The 12201-nt window shown below is 39.3% G+C and overlaps 1 protein-coding gene across 3 annotated transcripts in view; it reads right to left on the bottom strand.

The window, feature by feature from the left end:
• Positions 1-1833: 1833 nt before the first annotated feature.
• Positions 1834-12201, bottom strand: part of bckdhb (branched chain keto acid dehydrogenase E1 subunit beta) — a 43556-nt gene continuing 33188 nt past the window's right edge. The window contains exons 10-11 of one of the 3 annotated variants that reach the window (XM_026293885.2): positions 4189-4340; positions 1834-2333 (exon numbers count right to left, since the gene is read on the bottom strand). In XM_026293885.2, coding sequence (XP_026149670.1) covers positions 4200-4340 — 141 coding nt within the window. In that variant the 3' untranslated portion in view covers positions 1834-2333; positions 4189-4199. The other 2 variants (XM_026293883.2, XM_026293886.2) reach the window with 2 other exon arrangements.

Below are 12201 nucleotides of genomic sequence, written 5' to 3'. Positions count from 1 at the left end.
TGGTTTTATTTAACAACAGAGTGCATTACTTAGGTATGCCAAAACATCACTTTCATTCTACCGCTCACAAAGCTGTTTCCATCACTTTCACAAATTGTTTACAAAGTGACATATTGGAAGCACTTGCTCGAAAAATGAGTCAAGCATAATGCAGCATATATCTTGATCTACAGTTTAAAAATATTTGTAAATAATGTAAAGAAATAGAGTAATGTACAGACTGTTGTATTCTGTCTGTCTGTATGCTGTTACATTAACACTATGGGACTCTCTCTGGTGCTCAGGGTCACCAGGACATTTGTGCTACAGTCCTGTCTGCATCATGCGGAACACATTGCTGTTATAATTTCTTAGTCACACTTTGAAGTCCTTCTCACTTTAACCCTACTGATGGGTTGAGTTCATCACAGGAGATGGAAATTAAAAGTAAAGACCTTGAGACATCAGGCCATCTGGTGTAGCTGGTCTCACTCATGTGACTCAACTTCAAATGTTTCATTAGCAGGCTGATTATTCTTCCCCCAAAGGCTTAAGCTGTATGAGGAGTAAATGACTGTAGGGCTGAAAATACTATACAGGACAAGCAATGAGCTGTCAAAACTATATCAGCAGCAACTAGCATATTTGTTTGTAGAAACCATTTTAAATTCTATTCTGGATTTTACAGGGAGTGAAACAGAAGCTAAAATAGGAGAAATACGATCCCTCGCTCATTCCTGGCTACAGCATTTTGGATTAAATGGAGGCTTTTTATGGCGTTACTGGGGACATCCTGATAACAAGTTACAGTAATCTAGTCTAAAAGTAAGAAAAGCATTGACTAGTTTTTTTGCATCATTTTGAGAAAAGATGTTCCTAATTTTCGCAATATTGTGCAAATGAAAGAAGGCAGTTCTAGAGATCTTCTTTATGTGTGATTACAGGACATATCCTGGTCAAAAATGAGATAAATGAACAGAGAAAATTAGACTTGTATTTGTCAGGTGGACAGAAAACCAACTCTAAATAAATGGCAATGTTTCTCTATGTTTATAGGATGTACAATCAGGCAAGAGTGTGCCAACAGCCCATAACAACATTATAAGAAAGGAATAAAACAATGCTAGTTCGTAAGGAGAAAATTTGTTGTGGATATTCATATTCACTGATAAATCTTGAATATAGATTTTCAGTTTTACTCTTGGTTTTCTTAACACACTTGAGTTCCCCCCACACACACAGTTGCAGAGCAATTGAGCACACCATTGCTTGTCACCAGTATTCCCATAAGCATACATCACAGAAAACTCACTTTTCATAGTCATTAAAGTAATGGATTGAAGATTTATCAGATATATACACAGCAGAAGGGCCCAGTGTTTTAGCAGTGGTTTCCATGACTCTTGTATTAAAATTTGAGAGAGAGATAGAAATAGTTTAATACAAGAAGCCACTTTTCTTCTGGAAGTATGGGTACAGATAAAAAGAACAGGATAAATGTTAAAACTGGTGCCATGCTATAAACTTCTATGACTTTTCTGCAGTTTTACATAAATCTTATATTTTTATATCAGAGTGCTACTTTAAAGAAACAACGTTTGTTCTGTTTTTCCCTACAGAGAGATTGGGCTGAGCAGCTGGCAGAACATCTCGTTATAAATAAATGCGTTCAGCAAGTTGTAAAATATGTTCTGGAACTGTAAAATTAGAAAAATATTTATGCAGACTTTGTCCCTCTGACACGTTATACTCCGATTTACATGACCAGGAGCAACCTGTATGCATCATGTAAGTTTGCTTATTGCTGCCAAAATGAAAGCCAACAACTTTGAAGCAATGCAAATCACCATGGCAAATGTTTCACCAATTCTGAACAGTTTATTTTCCTTACAAACCCCATATTTAGTACATTAGGAGTATAAGGTTCAATTTATGTCAAACTAAATAAAGGACAACTTCAATAAAGTAAAGTAACAGCAAAGTAAAGCAGCCAATGACAAATGGAACCAAGTACAGATTTACCCACAATACGCAACTTCATCTCAGAGGTAAAAGAATGTGCATTTTATTAAGCCAAAGCAGTTTCATCATATAGAATGGTACTGCAATAGTCTTTTAGCTGGAAGACACACAGAGACATGGAGCCCATCTGGATTCTGCTTCCTTATTGGATGGTCAACAAAGTGTCGTTTCCTGGCTGCTCTCCTCTGATTGGATGAATGAAGAGGAAAAAGGGGGAGAGTGTGGAGTTCAAGGCTACCAGAAGTTGGCTCTAGAAAAGCAGAGAGTTCAATAAGTTGAAGTGAATAACTTGGCGATCCAGAGTGAAGGGCAGATGAAGAGGAAAAGTGGAGCTGGATGGAAATGGTGAGCAGGAAAGAAGAGAGGATTCAATTAAGTTATTTATTAGATGCTCTTGGCTCCTTATTCATTGAAGCCAACATTTTAATCACTATAACTCAAGATGATTAAGACAATTAAAAGGGAATATGAAACAGTCTAGCAGGCTGACTGTCCAATCTCAAAGGATTATTCAGCAGCTCTTCAACTAATGAAAGACAATAGTTCATCAAACAGTATGAGACGGCAGCATGAGATTACACTCAGTGGGGCATATCCATAACATGTAGGCCTTGTAAATCAGTCGTCGGTGGTCTAACTGCAAGTCAGCAGAACAAAATACAGGTGTAAATTTATCCAAAACAGAGGCTATAGAATCCTCGTAATCTCTGAGCTTCACATTGGTGTGTAAGTGGAGTGGGCTTCAGTGTCAGAGCACGTCCACATACAGTGCACATCCCCGAGCATACTGAAGGCTTGTAGGAATGAGAGATGTATCAAAATTTATCAGTGACCTCTGTAATTCAGAGACCAGTGCTCGTAGGTGCAGTCTACCACTAATATGTACTACATGACATATGAAATGCATTGTTAAGGCCATTCAACAGGCTTATGAGGAATGGAGCTACAGTGTCTACAAAGTCTATACCCCAGTATAAAACTACACCATTTCAGGTTCTAATTGAGGGCTACATAATACTGAGATTTCAGTGTGCCAAATCTGTTTCCATTCTGAACTATACAGTTAAAGTACCAAGTAACAGGGTCAATTCTCCTGGAGTAGTTTGTTGGAGTCATCAAGGTACTGGATTCACCATAAAATGCTGGTCCTGGATGTACAGGGGTGCAATTTGAATAATAAGCAGGCCACATGAAATTAAGAGGTCAAACAATAAACTGATATGTCAGTTGAGAAAACTGAAACAATTTTCATAATCCTTCACTATCATTTCAAGTTATTTTTCTAGGACAAATGGACTGGAACAGGGGAATGTTTGCCTCTGTGCCAGTTAGTTATAAAGACCGGCTGCTTTTTATGTTATGTGGCAGTAAACTAAATATCTTTTCATTCTGGGCTGTTGATCAGGCCAAATGAGTGCTGATTTGAAGACGTCACCTGGGACATGAGCAAACGGTGAAAGTATTATTATTAAAATTTTGACTTATTTTCAGGCATTTTGTTAAACAGATAAGTGAGATAATCACAGTGAAAATAATCACTGGAGACAATTACAATAAAACTGTAACCCAAGGCCTCACTCATTCCCCATTAACTCTCCAGTCACAGTCATTTTTACAGCCTGCACCTATGCAGCAAGCATCAAGTTGTATTATGTGAAGGGGGTGTTTTTGCGGCGTGATGCACAGTTTAGAGTAAATGACTAAATGTCATTTCTTTCAACAAGTAAAAACGTAAGTTTGCCAATAAATTCATCTCATTTGCTTTTTAAACTGCCTTTTCAGATGTACGTAAGACCAATGTCTTAAAAGCACCCTGATAAAATAAACTAATGGTAGGGTAGGGAAGAAATGTATACAATAAAGTTCTCTCTCTAATAATAGTTCTTTGCTGGTGATCATATAGTTAAATTCAGTGTTTATTAAGCCAAAGCAGTTTCATCATATAGAATGGTACTGCAATAGTCTTTTAGCTGGAAGACACACAGAGACATGGAGCCCATCTGGATTCTGCTTCCTTATTGGATGGTCAATAAGGAAGTGTAGGTTCCTTTTCATGTCTATAGAACCACATCGCTGCAATAAATAATGCTGATTAGAGGACAGTTGTTGACAGGCTTTAATGTACACAAAGTGGATGAAAATTGGTCTAAATAATGTCACTATATAAATTTGCTTCAAAGGTCCAACCTGACAAGGGTTCAGTAGTTGATCATCCTCTTGATCCCTTCAAAACACTTCCATTTGTCTGGGATGTAGAAGGGCTCAAAGATGTGGGCAAAAGGGGTGTCGTAACCGCAAACCCTACTAATAGGAGCCTCCAGGTTAAGAAAGCACTCCTCCTGCAAAACAAAAACACAGATGAGGACTCATATTACTGGTTTAACGTAAATGCTCAGACATCATTCATTCTGGCAGGGAAGCCAAGCTAACATGTTCAGACTGTGAATGTTCTCATACCTAAAGTGTCTCACACTCTGTTAAACACATTTAGCTGAGTGACAGCAGAGATTCGATATGAGCTGTAGCATGTCATGAGTATGACCAGACAAGTCATGGGTTGAATCCTTAAGGCTAGTTCATATGAGACAACACAGTCCTTTCAATACAATGAGCACGAGTATAAAAAAAAAACCAAACATGTGGTGCTCATTTCCACTACCCAGTTATAACAAGCCAGTAAATTGCTACATGTACCTTATATGCAAAGACCTAAGCAAATTCATTGCCAGGCACATGGTCACTATGCATCAAAATGCATACAGCATGCTAAATTAACTGTATGTGAAATTATGGACCTGTAGACTTTAAGTTAAGTTCATAGGGTTTCATAATTTTTACCCTCTGCTACATACAAACAGGGATTTGTTTGGCTCCACAGTTCAGAATTTGTCCCAAACTAACATCAAGCTTCTTCCTGTGGCAACAAAGAAACAACCATTTTTGCCACCTACCCTTGACAGAAATACAAACACTTTTTAAAGTCTTTCTTAATGATTGTGCATACAGTGGGTACGGAAAGTATTCAGACCCCTTTAAATTTTTCACTCTTTGTGTCATTGCAGCCATTTGCCAAAATCAAAAAAGTTCATTTTATTTCTCATTAATGTACACTCAGCACCCCATCTTGACAGAAAAAAACAGAAATGTAGAAATTTTTGCAAATTTATTAAAAAAGAAAAACTGAAATATCACATGGTCATAAGTATTCAGACCCTTTGCAGTGACACTCATATTTAACTCACATGCTGTCCATTTCTTCTGATCCTCCTTGAGATGGTTCTGCTCCTTCGTTGGAGTCCAGCTGTGTTTAATTAAACTGATTGGACTCGATTAGGAAAGGCACACACCTGTCTATATAAGACCTTACAGCTCACAGTGCATGTCAGAGCAAATGAGAATCATGAGGTCGAAGGAACAGCCCAAGGAGCTCAGAAACAGAATTGTGGCAAGGCACAGATCTGGCCAAGGTTACAAAATCATTTCTGCAGCACTCAAGGTTCCTAACAGCACAGTGGCCTCCATAATCCTCAAATGGAAAAAGTTTGGGACGACCAGAACTCTTCCTAGACCTGGCCGTCTAGCCAAACTGAGCAATCATGGGAGAAGAGCCTTGGTGAGAGAGGTAAAGAAGAACCCAAAGATCACTGTGGCTGAGCTCCAGAGATGCAGTAGGGAGATGGGAGAAAGTTCCACAAAGTCAACTATCACTGCAGCCCTCCACCAGTCGGGGCTTTATGGCAGAGTGGCCCGATGGAAACCTCTCTACAGTGCAAGACACATGAAAGCCCGCATAGAGTTTGCCAAAAAATACATGAAGGACTCCCAGACCATGAGAAATAAGATTCTCTGGTCTGATGAGACCAAGATTGAACTTTTTGGCGTTAATTCTAAGCGGTATGTGTGGAGAAAACCAGGCACTGCTCATCTTCTGCCCAATACAATCCCTACAGTGAAACATGGTGGTGGGTGAATCATGTTGTGGGGGTGTTTTTCAGCTGCAGGGACAGGACGACTGGTTGCAATTGAAGGAAAGATGAATGCGGCCAAGTACAGAGATATCCTGGAAGAAAACCTCTTCCAGAGTGCTCAGGACCTCAGACTGGGCTGAAGGTTCACCTTTCAACAGGACAATGACCCTAAGCACACAGCTAAAATAACAAAGGAGTGGCTTCGGAACAACTCTGTGACCGTTCTTGACTGGCCAAGCCAGAGCCCTGACCTAAACCCAATTGAGCATCTCTGGAGAGACCTGAAAATGGCTGTCCACCAACGTTCACCATCCAACCTGACAGAACTGGAGAGGATCTGCAAGGAAGAATGGCAGAGGATCCCCAAATCCAGGTGCGAAAAACTTGTTGCATCATTCCCAAGAAGACTCATGGCTGTACTAGCTCAAAAGGGTGCTTCTACGCAATACTGAGCACAGGGTCTGAATACTTATGACCATGTGATATTTCAGTTTTTCTTTTTTAATAAATTTGCAAAAATTTCTACATTTCTGTTTTTTTCTGTCAAGATGGGGTGCTGAGTGTACATTAATGAGAAATAAAATGAACTTTTTTGATTTTGGCAAAAGGCTGCAATGACATAAAGAGTGAAAAATTTAAAGGGGTCTGAATACTTTCCGTACCCACTGTACACCTTCTTTCCACGACTATGCAAAGTGGATTTGTGATATTGATTAGATCATCAAGTGCAGGAAAACTATGTTAGAAGTGGTCAAACAACTTGATTACCTCATTTTACAAGCCAAAGTGGTTCATTCAGGCTGGAGAAGGACATTGTTTCGGAAATTTGGCCAAAGTGCAAAACAAGCCCTGACTCGTGTCTCGACATTGGCTTTTGACCTTTTCCCATGGAGACAGGGCAGGACGAAGTTGGCCAAAACACTCCAAATGGGACAAACCCCCTGATGAGTTAATTGAGCACACACGGATGCATGCACACACATTTGCAGAAACAAACCTGAAGTACCCTCTACAACCAAAAGTTGCACAGCACACTCTGCTTTGCCTGTTTGTGTGTGTAGACACAGAACACACTTTGACCTGTTTCCTGTGATACTAACAGCCATCCATGTAATCCCACATTACAAACCCACCAACTGGCTGCCATGAAGTAGTGTGGCGTTTGGCAGGACAGGACTTGAATGTTTCACACTGTTTTTCATTTCTTATAAAACAGCTGGCAAAGTCCAGTAGAATGTCAGACTTGATGAGGAGGCCTTTTGTGCTTTGGTACTTTTACTGCCTATAAAAATACAAGTACAAGAGAAAAGGAGAGAGAGGAACTGTAGCAGACACGTGCTGCTCTGTGTCCCTGTGAGGCTGACATGGCTGAGAGCTTTACAGTGTAGATATCAGGTCCTGGGATGTATTATTATACTGAAATGATTGCTAAGTAGGTAGACAATTCCAAAATTATAAACAGTGGATGGATGTAGCAATTAATGTAACAGCTGAGGAGGATAAACTCTCAAACCTATTTCAGCTAGAGATTTTAAGAGAATACCGGTACGGTTTGTGTGGCAGGAAGAGATGCAGTGGAGATAAGGATAGGATTAATGATTAGATGACAAAATTTTAATACAAACCAAACCATCTCCTTCTGTACCAACAATGAATCATCAGTTTGCCCTGTTGTTCTGTTATCTGTGATAGAAAATGACAAATATATGCTATAAGAGCATTCTTAACTATTTATGTAACTCAATCCTTCTCTTGTTACTTGCGCTTGAAGTGTTTTGATGACTCAACATGCACTCACATGCATTTGCATGTAACAAATCAGAAGTTGGAGCTATTTGGCCCATCACATATACCAGCGATTTATCATTAGTTTGTGAGTTGTATTAGCTAGCAGAATGGTGACAGGTGAATTAGTGAGAACTTGGGTTACATTTAAAATAAAACATGCCTGTGGTCTGATTATGTATTTCTTCATCATCCTCCTATTCATAATCACAGGTGTCAGTGGAGGTCAACATTTCCCTGCTGCAAAATATAATACCCTACCAACACATTTTGTTTCACTTAGAAATATTTTACTTTGTGGAAGCTTAAGATGCTTTGGATGCTATTTAAAAGCAGGATCTCAGCCTTGACTGTACAGCGTTGTGTTGGATGAGCTAAAACATCTCAAAGATAGGTGGAGAGCTGGGAAGTCAGAGATATCAGAATAGTCTATTTGAACTTTGAAATTCAAATATTCAAACATTTCTATAAAGGCATTGCTACATGCGGGTTGCCATAGAATGAATTCAAATTGGTTCAAATTTGAATTTCTGAAAGAGCAACAGCTGGCCACCAGTCACATCATTCAATAAAGCCAGTAAAGTCAATGACCTGAAGCCAGCACAGCGGTCATGAGGTCTTACATTTTGATGCTATTAAGAAGGAGCTTTCAGACCAGAGGAACTTTTTCATATTTCTTAGAACCTATGGAGGAGCCTTGCCTGATTTGCCATGCAGGACACAGAACTACTGGTACTGTTATCTGGCAGCTGGACACCTGCACCCTGGGACTGGCATCCTGCTCCACCTAGCTGATTAACTGTGGTTAGGTTTAATAAATGTACACTGGAGACAAGTAGTCCAACAAACCCTTCTTCCCTCTTTACTCCTGCTTTTCTTCCCTCCTTGTGAATAACTTGAGACTGATTCACAGGCTGTGGCAAATTCTGACAACAGCCACGGTAGAACTAGTTGTATGAAAACCTAAACTTGATATTTTCTCGTTTTGGTTCTTTTGCTTCTTTTACTTACTTTCATCTGCTGGGAAATGTCCATGACCTTAGGTCCTAGGAAGTGCATGTGTGTACACTTAAAAAATGAAATTAGTTCTGGATTCTTAAAAGTTTAATCTGAAAATATGAATGGTGTTGCAGTATGGTGCAGACTGTAGACACATTTTCTATTTCTTTAGATAGCCCCTAGCAGGCTACAACTGATTTGTTGAAATACATGTCATAAATGACATCTAGCTCACTCAGGTAACTGAGGTCAGCCTGGGAATGTAAAAGTCAAACAGGAGTGTACTTGAATTGAATGGGCCTGGAGCAAAAGCTCGATGTCATATACTTCAAACTGACAGACAGGTGGGAACCCCCTACAACATTACAAGTATAAGAGGATTTTGTCTTGTCAGGTCTAGATTAATAAAATCACAGGATTTCTATAAATTTTCTTTATACAGGCTTAACTCAAAACCCTTACTTTTTCTATCATCATCTGACAGCATGATATGCAGTGAATGAGCCTTAGTCCAAAGTATTTATGAAATAGTAAGTGTTTCTGCAGGAGACTGGAAGGGGAAAAAAACTTTTCCTACCAAAATAGCATTACACTGCAAGGTACACTTTTTTGATTTTCTTTTTTTCATTTTGATCCCAGTATATTGAGGAAAACTGACAATGTGATAAACATGTCAATTGAGATTACAACCTCAAAGTCTATTCTCTGCCCGACTACAGACGACCAGTCAGACAGCACCAGGGAGTTTGCCCTTTTGTCTGGATCACATCTGTAATCTCCTCTAAATACATTTACTGAAAGTGGGAGAAAACTACAGTAGTCTGACTGTCTGCCACCACAGCTGGACAGGGGATTGCCACACAACTCAGATTTCATTCAAATCAGTGTTTATCTTTTGGGAAGTGCATCATTATATATAATATACTTAAATGTTAGCATAAAAATATGTCAGGATGCCAGTGCCAAAGAGCCTGCATCCTGCAGTGGCACAGGAGTTAAAAATACTTCACGACAAGGACTTTGAATTGCACTGATGATATTATGTGTCCTGTGACACAAAAATTTGACATTGTCAGAAAATCCCACAGATTGGAGGTTGCAGTCAGACGGGATGGGAAAATGGCAATAACACAAGCTATATCAGCTAAGAAAGACCCGCACAAACCAGCGTGATTTCAACTGAGAACAGGCTGAAACTGGTTTTAAATTTTGCAGTTTGTTTTGAAAGATTTCTCAGTGATGTTGAGGCTAGAGATGTGATGTGTAGCCTGAGGGGATGGGCAGCTAATGTATCTCTTTATCATCAAGCAAACAATACCAACATGCTAGATGGTAAAATACTACTTTGCAAGTTTATATGGGTTAACATGTTAAGTGGAAAATATTTGTTCTTTGGTACTATAAGTTAAGATGGATGCTGGTTTCTTAATGAATGATTATATTGTGCGGTTAGACACAAGAGACATTAATATCCACATTAATGCTGGTTTATTAAAGGTGCTGTTCAGGTAGCTGGCATATGTGGCAGTGTTGCCGGTTTTATTTAAACAAATATACATAAATACAATAAATGTCCATTGAATGTAAATAAATAAATATTAAATAAATATTAATTATATCTTAAAATATATTGAACATGAACCAACCCTTTGACAAGAATATAAAGATACTCCAAGGCTAGCATACTACCAACAAACTATGAACAAAAGACCTCACATTTCAGGCAGATAAACAGTTAGCAGTGGTACAGGCATCATGTGTCTCTGCTGCGGCTCTGAAGGCGGTAAAGGACTGACACCTGAACATGATCTGGTATTTAACATTTCTTAGACTACCTGACAATTTCCTCATTCTACTCATGTGGGTCCACCTCCCAGCTTGCTCTTCACAACACTAAGCGTAATGTAATGTTTTGCACTCAGGGCAAACATCTTCAGTGTTAGATGAGTCAAGTCAGGTAGGTACAGCTACTGTCTGCGCCGATGCAACCCAAACAAGCTGAGTCTGCACTTTCCTAAAACTATTGAATAATGTACAGTTAAATTACAGTAAAATGAATTATTGCTTGGGGGGCTATTGCCATTATTGCAGTTAGAAGAGCTAATGAGTGAATCAGGCTTTCAGCAATTAAGAAATTGATGGGAACAACCTGCAGGAGTCCAGCATTATATAACCTTCTTACTCAATGTGCTGGTACCTGTATGTTATTCTCAGGTTTCAACTATAAACACTGCCCTTTGAGGACAGTTTACTGCATCCACTCAGGGAGAAGACACAGGCCCAATCATGACTTTTACAGTGGACCCTGGGCTTTGGGCCTTCACTCCTTCCATTTAGTAAAGCCTGACAGGGAACCAGTAGTGCTGTGCTGATCCAGAAGGCATTTATGGCAAAAAATGTGAAAGCCTTCATTCTCAGCTAACCCCAACTGGGCCAGAGTAGAGTCGATAGTCTTTGAACCATGTCCCAGAATAGTACCACAATTCAGCAGGAAGCTCTTGGGTTGGATGCTGGACTCTGTTAGTTCAAATTACACAACTATAATGGAAAGCACCACCAATAAAACTATAAGGAGCCAATCCAAGTGCCCCACGGATAACTCAAAGACCCTTGAGTGACAGAGAGTCTGAGTTATCACATGTAGTGTGTGTGGAAACAGTCTGTAGTTTTAGACTATTTTTGTTACAAAACTACCATCTTTAACACTGTATTGAACATTTGGTATACTATCTGCATTTTCAACCCAGTTATTCTAACCAAAAGTTTCTCAGTACTTCTTATGATAGTGCTTATGATACACAGTGATACTATGTTCACAGTTAGAGTATTTCATTATTTTTGACAAGCAGTGGAAACTTATGATGTTTGTCCAAATCCCAACTGACCAGCCAAAGCTTGTACTTTTTGGAAACAGCTAACATCATGTCTGTAGTGGTTCGTAAAGTTAAGCGGAGGACGGTTATTCCCCATTTCTCTCTGTGCATCCCTGAAGTCCATAAAAGCACTGTCTTCAGCATCATCTCATTTGGCCCTATTCTGTTCTACTCAGTCATCAGCCAAACGCTATGCACATGGCCAGCCAATGACACATTACTAAATCATAACAAACCTCCCATCCACACCCCATTAATAAAAAATATAAAAAGAGAGCTACACAGAGAAGTTCAAGCCCAGCGTACGTTCTAACCTCCACACAGCTGACCATCCCAGTGTGAAGCCAGAGTAGGATCAAAAATGGTCAAACACAACCCCCAATACCTTCCAAAACTGTCCAAACACTTGACATGCACTTCTCAGGAAACATAGTGACCATTTAATGTGTCTAAGACAGAAGAGTAACTGTCTGGAAGCTAAAGTCAAACAACATTTATTTAAAAAAGGGTCAAATTGTTTTGTCTGTTTTCAGGTCATGGCTAAAAAACAAGAGTGGAAAATAAAAGAATCAGCC

The sequence above is a fragment of the Mastacembelus armatus genome, chromosome 16, assembly GCF_900324485.2.
Source record: "Mastacembelus armatus chromosome 16, fMasArm1.2, whole genome shotgun sequence".
Classification (NCBI taxonomy): domain Eukaryota; kingdom Metazoa; phylum Chordata; class Actinopteri; order Synbranchiformes; family Mastacembelidae; genus Mastacembelus; species Mastacembelus armatus.
Note: the sequence above shows the minus strand (reverse complement) of the source record. Positions and strands in the feature narration are given on the sequence as shown.